A 17,410-nucleotide genomic window follows, 5' to 3' on the forward strand; every position below is an offset into this window, starting at 1 on the left:
TGATCTGTTTTATTGCTTTGTTTTATTGTTGTTGACTGGGCTTGGCCCCATGTAAGCCGCCCAGAGTCCCTTCGGGGAGATGGGGTGGGGTATAAAATTATTATTATTATTATTATTATTATTATTATTATTATTATTATTATCATCATCATCATCATCATCATCATCATCATCATCATCACCATCTCTCAGAGACACTAGCCATTGCCTGTGCTGGCAGGAGGACTTGGGGAGCAATACTGCAAAAGAGCAACAACAGACAAAGAAAAAAAAGAGAGAGAGAAATGTCAAAATACATCACTCACTTCTCTCTCTTTCTTACACACAGCACACACAACATTCTCCCAGCAGTACACCCTTGTATTCATTCACCATGATTCAGAGCAAGAAGCCTGCACAGACTTCAAAAGAGGGACGTTTAATCCCATTTCACCCCACATTCTCAAAGCAAAGACAACACAGAGGTAGAGCCGGTCCAAAAAAACAAAATCATTGTTTGCATTATCAGTTGCTCAACAATTACAGCTTGTTACAAGTCATTGATAACGTTAAATAAACACACAGCCTCACGCCACCCTCACTCCCACAGAAAGTGCAGCTGGGACCTTGTACAAGCTCAGGACTTCCTCTTCCCACATGAAGAGAAGCGTTTGCACTGCTTGGGTTCAATCCCACCTGGGGGAGGGAATCATCACCAATATATATATACATATATATTTATTTATCTATAATATTTTACTCTTTATTAACAGCAGCAACAGCTGGATACAGCTGGGACTGACCAAGCATGCAAAATTAAGCTTGTGGGAGAGCAAGGGACCAGCGGTGAGGTGGCATGAACAAAACACAAGGGACAAAGCTGTAGCTTGTCAGAGTGGAAATAACGGGCAAGAGGTTATGGATGGGCGGGGAAATTCTTCACTTGTGGTTGGACTGCAACTCCCACAGACCTGAGCCAGTGTAAGGGATGATGGGAGCTGAAGTCCAATGACATAAGGGTGGTTCCCAGTTGTTCCCAACTGGAAGCCTACTATTCAATGCTGGTTTGCATTATTAAAATGACCACCCTAAGAACCAGATTGCAGTTTGCCTCCCATCCCACCAGGGAGGCTGCCTCAAGCAATGCTTCTTAAAGGGTCAGGCATGACAGCCCCAAGAGGAAACTGACAAGAGCATAACCAGCATGCATGTGACTTGGGAGAAAGAAATCTGTTTTGGGGAGGGTTTGAGCTGGGCAGCCAACATAGGGCAGTGGTTTAAGGAGAAACCATGTGTTGCATTAAGAAAAGGGGAAGACAGAAAGTTGGAGAGGCTTAAAAACACCTCCACAAAATAAAACTAGTGAGACGTGATCCAATGGAGGAGTGCAAAGGAGGGGGTGGAGGCAGAAAGTGCCAATACTCGCTCCAGCCCCACAACATCAGCAATGCAGCTGTGGGCACAGCGAAAGGAGTTGATGTCCTTGGACGGAGTTGAGCTCAGATGGCATCATCCAAGGCAGGCTCAGCATCAGGGGATGGGACACACTCCTTGCTGAGACGGACAATTTCCTGGGACAGAACTTCCAAATCCTAGAAGTGGGGAGGGAGAGGGAAGAGACAAGACCAGGGAAGGGAGGGAGCCAAAAAGAGAAAAGAGAAATGGTGTTAGAAAAAGACAAGTCTATAAAGGGACCACCAAATGCAGCGTTGCCCAAACACGAATCAAGGAACATGAAAGGCACTGCAGACTAAGTCAACCAGAAAAGTCAGCCATAGCAGAGCACTTGATGAACCAACCTGGACACAGAATATTATTTGAGAACACAGACATGCTGGACCACTCTGACAGCTATCACATCAGACTACACAGAGAAGCCATTGATATCCACAAGCATGTGGACAATTTCAAAAAAAAGGAGGAAACCATGAAAATGAACAAAATCTGGCTATCTATATTAAAAAAAAACTCTAAAATCAGAACAGTAAATAAAGAACAACACTCTGAAAACAGAGGAATTACAGATATGAATAAATCAGGGGCAGCTAACACCTCAGAACAAAGGATTCCCCCAGGCAGGAAGAAGCTGGCAAGGCCATTAATGCTAATCAAGGTGATTAATCACAACATTCACACTGGCCTCCAACAGACAAGAGTTCTTTCTCCCATCTTGGGCCTTCCACAGATATATCACCATCATCATCATCATCATCATCATTTAATTACTTATTAATCGCCATCCATCCAAGATGCTCTAGGCGATTTACAAGATAAAATTGTAAAGGATAAAAATACATACATACAAATTTTGATAAAATTAACATAGATTAAAAGCTCTAGTAAAGAGCCAGGTCTTGAGTGCTAGGGTAAAAGGCCCTAACTCACGCATGGCTCTCATATAGGGCGGCAAGGCATTCCATAAGGCAGGGGCAGAAATAGAAAAAGCTCTGTGTCTATATAAACCTCTCTTGCTTAGTTTTCCAATACAGTAGAGTCTCACTTATCCAACACTCGCTTATCCAACGTTCTGGATTATCCAATGCATTTTTGTAGTCAATGTTTTCAATACATTGTGATATTTTGATGCTAAATTTGTAAATACAGTAATTACTACATAGCATTACTACGTATTGAAGTACTTTTTCTGTCAAATTTGTTGTATAACGTGATGTTTTGGTGCTTAATTTGTAAAATCATAATTTAATTTGATTTTTAATAGGCTTTTCCTTAATCCCTCCTTATTATCCAACATATTCGCTTATCCAACGTTCTACTGGCCCGTTTATGTTGGATAAGTGAGACTTTACTGTATACCTCACAACCTCTGAGGATACCTGCCATAGTTGTGGGTGAAACGTCAGGAGAGAATGCTTCTGGAACATTACCATACAGCCTGGAAAATGCACAACAACCCAGTAACCAATCAGTTTGGCAAACTAACGTGGGAGTTAGCCCTACTGCTGGCCATGTTGGCTGCGGGATTCTGGAAGTCGCAGTTCTCTTTCTTTGGAAAAGTAGTTGATACAGCTAACAGAAAAAGACTGGCTCCCTTCTTCAAGAGAAAACACATACAGACATATGCGCACCCACACGCTATTCCCAGCTAGTGAGCATCTGCATGCAATTCATTATCCAATTAAAAATTGCTCATTGATCACCACTGGGCTCTGCATCAAAGGAAAACTCTGGAAAGAAGGAAAACGATAAAGCACCAGATTCACCATCAGTGAAGCTTGAAAGGCGGAAAGAACGAGCCAAGATTCTTGAATGCAAGTGATCCTCTCTATTCCCATTCCCGCCCTACACCCTTCCTTGAGTACGGAGAACTCAGCTGCTTGCCCCACATCAACCCACTTAATGGTACATCTTACAACCCCAGCATGCCAGCTGCTGCACCTGAGCGCAGGCGTCCTTTCCCAGCTCCACAGTGCACCCTACAGGCCACTAACCAGCCCACCCATACCACTTCATTTACCCTAAAGCCCACACCGGCTTTTTCTCAGCTTCCTCAGCACATCCCTGCACTGCATAATGTAGCCTTGAGACCCAACACACCCCTGACCGCAGGAGACAGTCTCCTTTCTCTGCCCCAGACTGACCAATCCTTTGCAGCCCCAACCTTGAAGCCCGTCCTCTGAAGCAGCCTCAACCCCTATCCCCTCCCCATTCAGATGCAGCTATAAATAGCCTCCTCTTTCCGCTGACATCACTCTTTCGTCCCCTTCTTCCATTAGGACACTGGAAGGATCAGATTCTACATTAAGCTAATGGGGAGGGGGGGGGGAGAGAGAGAGAGAGAGAGAGAGACCCAAACACACCACATAGTATACTGCAAAGTCTTCCACTGGGGCAAGCACACTCTTCTCTCTAGCTCTCTTTTTGCCTCAGCATGTGCTCCAGCCATTAAAGCAGGCAAGCAGAAGAACCGCCTCCCTCGATCACACGAAAGGGCTCTCTATATTCAGAAATCTTTTACTAACAGCAGCCAGGGGCCCAGGATATTTTTGGGAAGCTCACAAAGTACAGGGGAAATGGGGCGTCTTCCCCCTATTGCCTGTTACAAACAGCTGGGTGTGTGTGTGTCTTTTTGGACAACTACCTAAAGTCCTCCAATGAGGACAACAAGTTAAACTTGAGCCTACAATGTGATGCAGCAGCTAAGAAAGCTGACGGGATTCTGGCCTGCATAAATAGGGGTAAAGCATCTAGATCCAGGGAAGTCATGCTCCCCCTCTATTCTGCCTTGGTCAGACCACACCTGGAATACTTTGTCCAATTCTGGGCACCTCAATTGAGGGGAGATATTGACAAGCTGGAAAGCGTCCAGAGGAGGGCGACTAAAATGATCAAAGTTCTGGAGAACAAGCCCTATGAGGAGCGGCTTAAAGAACTGGGCACGTTTAGCCTGCAGAAGAGAAGACTGAGAGGAGACACGATAGCCATGTACAAATACATGAAGGGAAGTCATAGGGAGGAGGGAGCAAGCATGTTTTCTGCTGCCCTGCAGACTAGGACGTGGAACAATGGCTTCAAACTACAGGAAAGGAGATTCCACCTGAACATCAGGAAGAACTTCCTCACTGTGAGGGCTGTTCGACAGTGGAACTCTCTACCCCGGACTGTGGTGGAGGCTCCTTCTTTGGAGGCTTTTAAGCAGAGGCTGGATGGCCATCTGTCAGTGGTGCTTTGAACGCGATTTCCTGCTTCTTGGCAGGGGGTTGGACTGGATGGCCCATGAGGTCTCTTCCAACTCTACTATTCTATGATTCTATGATTCTAGGGAATTCTTGGAGCTGTAATTTTTTTCCAGCCTCTGATTCAGGTATATATTGTTGCGGAACATGGAGGCATGATGTTATGAATCCCTTTAAAAGAATGGAAAAACCCATAAAATGTTCACTATGAACGTATTTATAGAAGCAAAGGGTTTGTTTTCTCTCATTCTTTATTTCCTATCTACCTTTCTTTTTGGAATGCTTGGGAGTTATTCCCAGGGCATTAGGATAGGAGTTTTAGGACCCCCGGACAGCATAGACTACATATCCCATTATCCCCATCCATTATGGAAAAAGACCACAGGATCATAGGAATGGTAGTCCAGAACATTAGAAGGGCTAAAGCCCAAATTCCCTGGCTCTGTTCCCAGAGATTCTGAGTCATCTTCCCTCCAGACCATTCCCTGGGGTCATTTCAATCTGCAGAGCCCCTGGTTGCGCAGTGGGTTAAACCCTTGTGCTGGCAGGATTGATGACTTCAAGGTTGGGTTGCTGACCTGAAGGTTGCTGGTTCGAATCCAACCCGGGGAGAGTGTGGATGAGCTCCCTCTATCATAGAATCATAGAATAGTAGAGTTGGAAGAGACCTCATGGGCCATCCAGTCCAACCCCCTGCCAAGAAACAGGAAATCGCATTCAAAGCACCCCCGACAGATGGCCACCCAGCCTCTGCTTAAAAGCCTCCACAGTCCGGGGCAGAGAGTTCCACTGTCTGCAGGGCAGAAGAAAACAAGCTTGCTCCCTCCTCCCTATGACTTCCCCTCACGTATTTGTACATGGCTATCGTGTCTCCTCTTAGCCTTCTCTTCTGCAGGCTAAACATGCCCAGTTCTTTAAGCCGCTCCTCATAGGGCTTCTTCTCCAGACCTTTGATCATTTTAGTTGCCCTCCTCTGGACGCTTTCCAGCTTGTCAACATCTCCCTTAAATTAAGGTGCCAAGAATTGGACGCAGTATTCCAGGTGTGGTCTGACCAAGGCAGAATAGAGGGGGAGCATGACTTCCCTGGATCTAGATGCTATACTCCTATCGATGCAGGCCAAAATCCCATTGGCTTTCTTAGCAGCCGCATCACATTGCTGGCTCATCAGATCCAGCTCCATGTGGGGACATGAGAGAATCCTCCCATAAGGATGGTAAAAACATCAAAACATCCGGGTGTCCCCTGGGCAAAATCCTTGCAGACGGGCAATACTCTTTCACTAGAAGTGACTTGCAGTTTCTCAAGTCACTCCTGACAAGAAAAAAAACCAATCTGCACAATTATAACACTGCGATTTCACTTTCAATGGTGTCCTATGGATTCTTGGACTTTGTAGTTTAGTCCCATACTGGAGAACTACAGGAGCCCCCTGGCTGAGAGTTTTACCAGCCTTTCCCTTTGCTGCAAATCCCAGGAACACATGGAACAGAACCATGGCTGTTAAAGTGGCATCGGAGCGTTGCAACGGTGTGGTGGGAAAGGATCCCAAAAAGGACAACAGCTACCTTACTGAAATGTCGGAGAGGGAACCAAGCTGCTTCTAGGTACGTACGAGAGGTGTGGGATTTCTGTCTTCAATCGCTCTCTTTGGCTGTTGACCCCCATCACCACTACCCCCACCCGGGTGACAAGCGTTCTCCTCTAGCTTTGGCTTGGTCACTCATTTGTGGCACAGGAAGACGGATTGAGCGTCGGCAGCTCCTTGGCACGAGGAGGCAGCTGTCCTGAGCTCAAGGTCGCCCCAGCCTCATCTTGGAGGGAAACCTGCTACTCCCTCAGCTGCCATTTGGAGCCAGTGCCTGGCTCGTGCTGCCTCTCTTTCCCCAGCAGTCACCTTGACCTGCAGCAGGCAGAGAGCAGGCACAGAAGCAAGACAAAGGGCTCAGCAGTAGCAGAAGCTCCTTTTTCCACTCATCCTGGGCCAGGGGCACCCACAAAAAGGCAGTAATGTGCTGTTGGCCAGCCCTTCTTCCCAGTCTATATATATAAAAGGGTAATGAAATTTCGACCTAGGACAAAACAACAAAACTACACATCCCAGAAACACTAAACTTGGCAGCACAACCCCTCATCCATGCCTCTATGTTCATACAACAAAAAGAAAAGAAAAATAAAGTCCTAATTAGAGGGAGAGGAATAATTGTTTTTATCCAATTGCTGCCATTTAGAAGGCTAAGCTCCGCCCACTTGGTCTCCTAGCAACCCACTCAGCCCAGGGGACAGACAGTTAGGCCTCACTTAGGCCTCTTCCCAACTGCCTATAAAATACAGATTATCTTATTTGAACTGGATTATATGGCAGTGTAGACTCAAGGCCCTTCCACACAGCTATATAACCCATTTATAATCTTATATTATCTGCTTTGAACTGGATTATCTTGACTCCACACTACCATACAATCCACTTCAGTGTGCATTTTATACAGCTGTGTAGAAGGGGCCTCATATAATCCAGTTCTAAGCAGATAATATAAGATTATAAATATACAGTAGAGTCTCACTTATCCAACATAAACACCCCGGCAGAATGTTAGATAAGTGAATATGTTGGATAATAAGAAGGGATTCAGGAAAAGCCTATTAAACATCAAATTAGGTGATGATTTTACAAATTAGGCACTAAAACATCATGTGATACAACAAATTTGACAGAAAAGGTAGTTCAATGCGCAGTAATGCTATGTAGTAATTATACCACCATACTTCGCCACAGCAACGTGTGGCTGGGCACAGTTAGTCCCTTATATAATGCCAACATGTTCTCTCCTCAACCTCTTTCCCTTGCTCTGGAGGCGCTCTGAGGGGGCTCTGCTGTCTTCCCCTCTCCTGCCCAGCTGGCCTTCCCTTTGCTATCCTTCCCATCTTCTCGATCCACAAATGGATCTCATCATCCCCAGGAAGCATTGGGATGATGGGAGTTGTGATGTGAATAGGAACTGCAGGACACTATCATCCTGCAAAACAACCCCAAGATAACCTCTCTCCTTCCACAGAAATGAGCTGGGCATGTTTAGCCTGCAGAAGAGAAGGCTGAGAGGAGACAGGATGGCCATATACAGTGTTCCCTCACTACTTCGCGGCTCACTTTTTACGGATTCGCTGTTTCACGGTTTTTCAATAAACTCTAAATGACTATTATAAATAGCTAGCTGTGCCCGGCCACGCGTTGCTGTGGCAAGTATGGTGGTATGGGAAATAAAGTACAGAGGAATTGGTGGTAGTTAAGGTAAAGGGTAAAGGTTTTCCCCTGGCATTAAGTTGAGTCGTGTCTGACTTCGGGGGTTGGTGGTCATCTCCATTTCTAAGCCGAAGAGGTGGCGTTGTCCGTAGACTCCTCCAAGGTCATGTGGCATGACTGCATGGAGCGGCGTTACCTTCCCGCCGAAGGAGTACCTATTCATCTACTCTCATTTGCATGTTTTTGAACTTTAGGGTTGGCAGAAGCTGGGGCTAACAGTGGGGGCTCTGTCTGCTCCCCCAATTCAAACCTGAATGAATGCTGTAATTAGGGAAAATGATTAGCATGTAATGGCCTTGCAGCTTTATATAGCTCTGTGGAAGGGCTTTGAGTCTACACTGCCATATAATAAAATCTGATAATCTGTATTTTATAGGAAGTGTGGAAGAGGCCTAACTCTGCCTGTCCCCTGGGCTGAGTAGGTTGCTAGGAGACCAAGTGGGCAGAGCTTAGCCTTCTAAATGGCAGCAATTGGATAAAAACAATTATTCCTCTCCCTCTAATTAGGACTTTATTTTTCTTTTCTTTTTGTTGTATCAACCTAGAGGCGTGGATAATGGGTTGTGTTGTCAAATTCTGAGGTTGGGGGGCCTGTAGTTTTGTTGTTTTGTCAGTCGCCAGGATTCCATCACTCTTTTATATATATAGATTGGGGGAGGCCCTGCTCTCGGTCCCACCAGCCTCGCAGGTATGGCTGGTGGGAACGAGGGACAGGCCTTCTCGGTGGTGGCTCCTTGGCTGTGGAACACCCTCCCCAGTAACATACGGCAGATACCAACTCTCCTAGGCTTCAGGAAAGCCTTAAAGACATGGTTGTGCACACAAGCTTTTAATGAATGAGAACATGGACTTTACATGACGTGTACCAAGACTTATGTTGAGGATTCTGGATGAATGGAATTTAATCTTGGATATGCTTAAAATTTTATATAATGTGATTTTATTTTGTAATGGTATCTGCTTTTATATGAATTGTTTTATACACTGTTTTTAGGCATTGAATCTTTGCCTATTTATTGTAAGCCGCCTGGAGTCCTCCCCCCCCCCCCCCCGGAGAAAGGTGGGGCAAAAATGATGTAAATAAATAAATAAATAACAATTTGCAGCCTAAGGAAAGGAGGAAGGACAAGCCAAACGGAGAGAAAAGGAGCCCAAGCAGCAACAGGAGGAGAAGGAGGCAATTTATCAACGCATGATTGGTTGATAAAAACTTAAAATAATGTATAACTACTAAAATAATGTATAAATATAAAAATAAATATAAATATAGTGTCCCCACTTTGCGGATTTTCACTTATTGCGAGTGGTCCTGGAACCTAACCCCAGCAATAAGTGAGAGAACACTGTATCAATATGTGAGGGGAAGTCATAGGGAGGAGGGAGCGAGCTTGTTTTCTGCTGCCCTGGAGAGTAGAAACAATGGCTTTAAACTATAGGAAAGGAGATTCCACCTGAACATCAGGAAGAACTTCCTCACTGTGAGAGAGAGCTGTTCAGCAGTGGAACTCTCTGCCCCGGAGTGTGGTAGAGGCTCCTTCTTTGGAGGCTTTTAAACAGAGGTCGGATGGCCATCTGTTGGGGGTGCTTTCAATGAGATTTTCCTGCTTCTTGGCAGAGGGTTGGACTGGATGGGCCATGAGATATCTTCCAACTCTATGATTCGAAGATATTTGTGGCTGGTCTTTAAAGGCCGCAGGGGTCTCTGAATGTGGGACAAGCTCTTCCTTGCCAAAAGCACCTTCTCCTGCTATTACACTTCTGGCACTGCTTATTCCTGGCAGCTACCTCTTGAGCCCATGTGCATTTTGTTGTTCTTGTGAGGCTTCAAATCGTTTCCGACTTATGGTGATCCTTAGGTGAACCTATCTCAAGGTTTTCTGGGGCCGAGAGTGTGTGACTTGCTCAGTGTTGCCCAGTGTGTTTTCATGGTTGAGTGGGGCTTTGAACTCTATTTTCTAGAGCCCAACACTCAAACCACTATGCCAAATTGGCTCTAAACATGCACTTCACAGCTTCCAAATTTTAAGGTAAAAAATCTGGTTTTTTTAGATGTGTCTATCTGAACACAGAGAGGTTGGATCTACACTGCCCTATATCCCAGGATCTGATTCCAGTTTATCTGCTTAAATATTATGCTGGGGTAGTGATGGAAGGAGATTTGCTTCTTGACTTCTCTCTGTAATTCCCACCTGCTCTGAGGTAGCCCCATCCATAAACTAGGCCTAGAATTTATGTGATACTTCAAGTATTACTGGATTGCAGTTCCCCACATCCCTCATTATAGTTTATGTTGGCTAGAGCTAATGAAAAGTCCAGTCTGCCAAAACTTAAGGAGTCACATTTTCCCCATAACACTGCCCAACATACATTTTGTTGCCTCAATTGTTAGCCCTGTTTCTGGGTATATTTGACCTGCTGATTCCAAAAATGGCACCACCCCTATTAGCTCTAGTTTTTGAGATTCAGAATATATGTCCTGTATTATATATGCATATATGACTGTTCGGAAGCTTCAAATAGTCCAACGAGAGGCAGCCAGGTTAATAACTGGGGCAGCATACAGGGAGCACACAACTCCTATGTTGTGTCAACTCCATTGGCTTCCAGTTAGCTACAGAGCACAATTTAAAGTGCTGGCTTTGGCCTATAAAGCCCTAAACGGCCCCGGCCCAGTTTACCTGTCCAAACGCATTTCCCTCTATGAACCACCACAGAGATTAAGATCTTCTGGGGAGGCCCTGCTCTCGGTCCTACCACCATCACAGGCGTGACTGGCGGGGACGAGAGACAGGGCCTTCTCAGTTATTGCTCCTCGGTTATGGAACTCCCTCCCTGACAAGATCAGCTCATTCCCTCCTGTTCTTTAGAAAGATAGTAAAGACCTGGCTGTGGGACCAAGCCTTTGGGGCACTGCAATGAGGCAATAAGAAGAAACCTATTCTGCTGACTGGAACCAGCATGGTGTCCTGAGTTGGTTTAAACAGCTGATTTTAAAGTAGATATAACTGATTTTAATGTTTTAATGTTTGTGTATATTTATAATTATTTTATGTCCCGGCATGGAGTGCTTGCCGTATATATGTTGTGCTCCGCCCTGAGTCCCCTTCGGAGTGAGAAGGGCAGAATATTAATGTTTTAAATAAATAAATAATATTACTCTTTGTCTGCTTGCCCATGGACAATCATGATAATCTAAGAAACTAGAGTTTCAATGCAATGCAATTTTCTGAATCAGCACCCCAAACAGCAACAGATCTAAAAACCAAGACACTTTCTTGATTGGACTGTGTAATCTTGTTATATGTTGTTATTATTTTGTGTGCTCTAAAGTAGTTTAACTATGGCAACCCTATTACAGGGTTTTCTGTTGCCATATTTTAAAATAACTTCTAGTTTTCAACTGAAAAAAGTATTCCGTTGGTAGACGATGGTAGTCCTGATCCATAGAAATGTTTGTGTACAAGGAGGAGGAGGGTGTCAACTTATTTTTCTTTTACCACCTTTCTATAATATACAAATTATGGCTGGGAAAGCTTTAGTTTTCAGACATTTTGGTCTTCTCTCCTCAAAAGCCCCAGTCAAATACAGCCAAGAGCAAAGGACCGTGGAAAGTTTTTGCCCCAAACATCTGAGGGACCAAATATTTCCCCACCCTCTATAAATGATACATTTCAATTGAGTATCAGAAGTTCAGTGCTATATATTCTAAGCTCTATGATTCTCCAGGCAGTAGCTCATTCCTGTCCTCCTTCATTTACCCCACTTTCCTGTATTCCATCTAACCCACTTTTACCACTAAAAGGCTCTTCCCACACACCTTCTGTAAGTGCATGTTTTTTGTGAGCTGCTCCTCCAGCATGTTTTGTAGCTTCTTGTTCATCTCACGCAGGTTCTCATCTCCCGGCTTCACCAAATCCCGCAAGACACTGCTCAGACTGCTCCGGTCAACCTGTCCATGGGCTCCTGACACATCTGTCCCAAAGAAGGGGTGGGAAAGAAAAGGAGAGGTAGAGAATGTCACAGGGTGAGGTTTCATGGTAGTCTCAGACTAGCTGCACCTGAGTTAGGCAACCAACGCTTAAGCTATACTATTTCAGAAGCAAAAGGAGAACATGTGATAGTCAAAATCCTTCAAATCATTTCTAACGTATAGTGATTTCTAACTTATAGTGACCCTAACGGAAACCTATAACTGGGATTTCTTGACAAAATTGGTTTCAGAGGAGATTGTCCACTGCCTTTCTCTGGAGATCAGAGTATGACTTGCCTAGAGACAGAGGATTTCCATGGCTAAGTGGGAATTTGAACCACAGTCTCCCAGTGTACTAGTTCAACATTTGAGCTGCTACACCACGTTGTATGACCCTTTGAACAATTCCCTGCACAGAAAACCTCAGCATATCAGAGAAGTAGGCAAGATCATTCTGACAGCTATTTTTCAGTGTAGAAGAAGCATTTCTACTTGTACCCAGTTCTGTTCAAAGGGGTATAGCTCAGATACATACCATATTATGCACAATAGTCACCATTAGTCACCACTGGCACAATAGTCACCATTGAATAAGAGGTGCACTCTCTCTTTTAGGGTCTCAGTTTTGGTTTTTATGTTTCCTTGCATAATAGTCACAAACGCACACACCCTGGCCTATACATCTGCCTCTTGAAAGCGGACAGCTTTAAAGCTATGGGGTTTCCCTTGGCTGACAGCCAAGGGAAACCCTGTTGCTGCCACAAAAATTGCATCATATAATAGTCGCACCCACCCCTTTTCCCTCTTCAAAAAAGGAAAAAAGGTGCAACTATTATGTCGTGAAATACATTATTTACCACCACAGTGAAAATCAGGCTTCAAAGGATAGTCTACGTGGTTTGAGCTGGTTCCAGTATGAACCATGTGGCACAATAAGACCTTCAGACCACGGTCAGGTCAATATGACGCAGTAGAGAATACGGCAATGACCAAATACAGAACAAATCCTGTGACTATGGCACCCTCCTAGGCAATCCTTAGGAAGTGCATAATTCAATGGTTTTATTTCTGCAAACCTTTGTGATAGATGGAAAATGTGCTCTCCCAAATTGCAGAACTGAATGCATTGGCTTTTATTGGTTTGGATATGGATTAATCTGTGTATTGCTTATTCGTATTGCAGATTGCCCTAAGGGGCTCATTGGTCATGGGGGAAAGTATAAAATGAGAGGAATGAAGAACATATTTTTTACAAACTACAAGGAAAATTGTCACACCTCTTTTAGGTGTAATGGCCCTATTTCCAGAATGATTCAAGCAGCTACTTGGCTGGTCAGGTTTAATGATGCGGCAACATTAAGAGGTCAGTTCAGAGAGAAGACAGGACATATGGGTCTGAGTAAGTATCATAGTGCAAATGGCATTGCAAATACTCCCAAACTATTGGGGGAAATGGCTAAAATCAGAAGGGTGTTTTGCATCGAGAGTAATTATTGTTATAATTATAATCCACAAAACTTTGTACTGTAAAAACATGTTCATCCTTAAGACTCCACAGGACTCCATTGTTTCTGCTGCAACAGGATAAAACTGTGACCCCTTTGGGGAAAAGTGTTATACGACAATTTCCACCACTCTAACCCCTTTCAGCTCCACCCCAATGGGTGCTCCATTTCAGTTTCAATATAATAAACAAAACAACAGTTGTAATATCTACCCATGACTGTATTTCCTCGCAGAACTGGCATTTATACGCCTGCGTTCCTACTTCCATCGCCCTCTAACCATTACTCACGGCTCTCTTTTCCAAAGCTTAGGATGGATCTAATCTCATCAGGGAACTGACATAAATTTGGGGTCTTTCCCTGCAGGAAGGCTGAAAAACTGCTCAGCCATGAAATTAGCAAAACAGCAGGAAACAGATAACAGCAGTAGCCCATTCTCCATCCTACTCCAATAATCTGGCTTCAAAAAAGAAAGATTTGAAACAAGAACTAAATGGGATTTTTAAAAAGGTCCACACTGGAAGGAACAACCAAGAGGCCTCCCACATGACTTGTTGTGGCGGATGTTGCATGGCCCCATAAGGATATGTTTCTGTTGTATGGACTGGCAGGAGGCAGGCATAGACCAGCATGAGGACGAAGCTGAAAACATGCCTCAAATATGACCAGATCAAAAGCATAATAAAGCAGCTCAAGAACTTTGCTGTGAAATCTCAGCTGTGCTTCAGATAAGATAAGAATTACCTATGAAGAGTTTTTCTTCTCACCACCAATTAACCACAACAAAGCTCCACACTGTACATGGCTAGAAGGGCAATGCCTCAGGTTAGCTGCAACATTCAGGTAAGCTGGAGCATCAAGGGCAGGAGTGGGGAAAATGCAAGCATGGAGCAAAAGAAGATACACACACATACACAGGTATTATTTTGCAGATCTCAATCTTTCCAGACACTCTGGGCCACCTTTTGTCTAACCCACATGTGCCAAATTCAAGGCCCACGGGCTAAATCCAGCCCATGTCATTTTATGTGACCTTCCAGATGCCGGGCTACAACTCCTATATTCCTCATCATGATAGTTGTGATATAGTAATATTTGGAAGGCTGCAGTTGATTGTTTAGTCAGAATGATGGGCTTGAATGTCTATACAAGGTTTGTGGTTATGATATCTGACATGAAAACCAAGCCTCAAGCCCCTTCTACACTGCCATATAAAATCCAGAGTATCTGCTTTGATCTGGATTATATGGCACTGTAGACTCATATAATCTGAATTACATGGCAGTATAGATCCAGCCTCAGAGCCACAAGTGCTGTTGGGAGGCAATTGCCATTATCTCCAGCCTGCATGGCGAATAGTCACAAGTGATGGCAGTTGTCATTCAGTAACACCTGAGGACCCAAACCACTGGGCCAGGTCACTGCAACACATTCTATTTGAGGTTGCCTTTGAAAACTGCAACTAGTGCAAAGGTTGGCAGCCAGGTTGTTAGCTGGAGCTAGTTACAGGGAGTGGACAACGCCTCTACTGAAGCAGCTCCGCTGGCAGCCACTAAATTTCCGGTCCCAATTCAAAGTGCAGGTTATTACCTATAAAGCCCTAAATGGTTATCCTATCTTCATGACAGAGATTACAAAGTTACACAATTAAAACATATAAACAAATAAACAATATAACTAAAACAATTAAAAACAAAAAAAAACATCATAAAAATACATCAATTGACATCAGCAACAAAAAGGCCCACCCAGTGGCAATGGATTGTGATAGCTGTAGTCCAGAGGTCCCCAAACTTTTAAAACAGGGGGCCAGTTCACAATCCTTCGGACTGTTGGAGGGCCGGACTATAGTTGGCCACTGAGCAATAAATAATAATAATAATAATAATAATAATAATAATAATAATAATAATAATAATAACAACAACAATAATAAAAAAGAGGGTTGGAAGAGACTCTTTGGGCCATTGAGTCCAATCCCCTTCTGCCTTTGTGCAACAAAGCACAAGCAAAGCACCCCTGACAGATGGCCACCCAGCCTCAATGTTATTATTATTAATAATAATAACAATAATGATAATAATGGTTGTAAGAGAAGAAGAGACCCCTTGGGTCATTTAGCCCAACCCCCTTTGCCCTTGTGCCATGGGGGCCGGATTAATTCGCTTCGATGGGCCGCATCCGGCCCCCGGGCCTTAGTTTGGGGACCCCTGCTGTAGTCCATAAAACATCTAGGGAGGCATCAAAGGAACACACTGTTTTATGATTTGCGAATGCACAACCTATCAGTCCTGTTTAACAGCAAAAGGTACCCCACTTACCAAAAAAAAAAAAAAACATTGTGCCTTTAGCCAGATCCAGTTCTATTCCCAAACACACATCCCTTTTAGACATTTTGGCTTCCCCAATGATGGCAAATTAGCCTGTTGAATCTACTGCTCCTCCTACTTTAAGACCCACTGGGAAACTTCTGTCCTTTTTAACGACGCTCCATGCAGTCATGCCGGCCACATGACCTTGGAGGTGTCTATGGACAACGCCGGCTCTTCGCCTTAGAAATGGAGATGAGCACCAACCCCCAGAGTCAGATATGACTGGACAACGTCAGGGGAAAACCTTTACCTTTTTACAGTTCCCACAATCTCTTGTCAATGAGCTATGATGGCTGGGACTGATGGAAGATACAACCAACATGTCATGGCAGATCAAATGTTCCCCAGGACATCTATACAAGTGATCAGGCAATCTTGCCCTCTCTAACTATGATTTTTCAGATAATCAATAGACTTCAAGAAGGACTGAAGCCAAGGTATATCACCAGTGTCCACACGCAAATGCCCAGGCTTTAGCCTCCTTCTTTATTTGGATCCCCTGGTTCTGCTCTTCCTGATGCCCAACCCCCTCTCCTTCTCCAGTTCATGTCACTGGATGAACCCTAGTTCACTGTACTGTCTGCATGCTTTAATATTTCCCCTCTGTGCTGGAAAACATAGTAGTAAAGAGCTGAAAATGAACAGTGGGGTTCTCAGCTTCTTTCCTCCTGAAGGCTTGGGGGCAAAACAGAGCATCCTCTGCCCTTCTACTTACAACTGTCTGTTGCCAGTTTTGCTCCCTCGATTCCCCAGACTGATGCTGGGCTAAAGCAACCCTGACAACATGATCGATGCCGGCTGCTCTCCCTGCTCCTAAACTTCAGCCCTCATCAGCCCAGCTGTCTCTCAAGATAGAAATCCTTCCTGTCCCTTGGCTGAGCTGGTGTGCAGCAGCCCATCAGGCAGATACACACACAAACATACATTCGCTGAGTGACCAATGGACCCAAAAGAAGCTGGAAGTTAGTTCTCCCAAGCCATTCCCTGCGACATGCCATTGAAAAGGTTTCATCTTGTGTCAAGGATGGGGAACCTTTGGCACTTTGGAAGCTGTGCTTGGGATAAGCCACAATCCTGAGAGTCCCTTAGCAGTGGTCAAGTCCAAAACATCTGGCAGCCTAAAGGTTAGATACTCATGCTTTATGCACTTCTGTTAATCCATAATTAATAACAGTCTCTAACAGCCAACATCACTTTCAAATTATCATCAACCTAAGCTCCAAGCACTGCAATATATGCCCATGTGCCTTCAAATGCCTTATCAGGGTTACCCTATGAATTTCAAAGGATTTTCTTAGACAAGGAATACTCAGAGGTGGTCCATGCACTTGTTACATCTCGAATAGACTACTGCAACAAACTCTATGTGGGGTTCCCTTTTGAAGACTGTTCAGAAGCTTCAAATGGTCTAACGGACAGCAGCCAGATTGCTCACAGCGTATAGGGAGCATACAATCCCCCTGTTATGTCAGCTCCGCCAGCTACCAGTCTGCTACCAAGCACAATTCAAAGTGCTGGCTTTAACCTATAAAGCCCTGAATGGTTCTGGTCCAGCTTACCTGTCCGAATGTATCTCCCTCTATGATCCA

General features: G+C 44.4%; 1 protein-coding gene across 2 annotated transcripts in view; it reads right to left on the reverse strand.

Moving 5' to 3' along the window:
* Positions 1-469: 469 nt before the first annotated feature.
* gripap1 (GRIP1 associated protein 1) overlaps positions 470-17,410 on the reverse strand; it is a 95,696-nt gene continuing 78,755 nt past the window's right edge. For both annotated transcript variants that reach the window (XM_008118383.3, XM_008118380.3), the window contains 2 exons: positions 11,792-11,946; positions 470-1,571 (listed from right to left, as the gene is read on the reverse strand). In XM_008118383.3, the coding sequence (XP_008116590.1) occupies positions 1,479-1,571; positions 11,792-11,946 (248 nt within the window). In that variant the 3' untranslated portion in view covers positions 470-1,478. The remainder of the gene's footprint in view (positions 1,572-11,791; positions 11,947-17,410) is intronic.

Source organism: Anolis carolinensis, chromosome 2 (genome assembly GCF_035594765.1).
Source record: "Anolis carolinensis isolate JA03-04 chromosome 2, rAnoCar3.1.pri, whole genome shotgun sequence".
NCBI classification, from domain to species: Eukaryota; Metazoa; Chordata; class Lepidosauria; order Squamata; family Dactyloidae; genus Anolis; species Anolis carolinensis.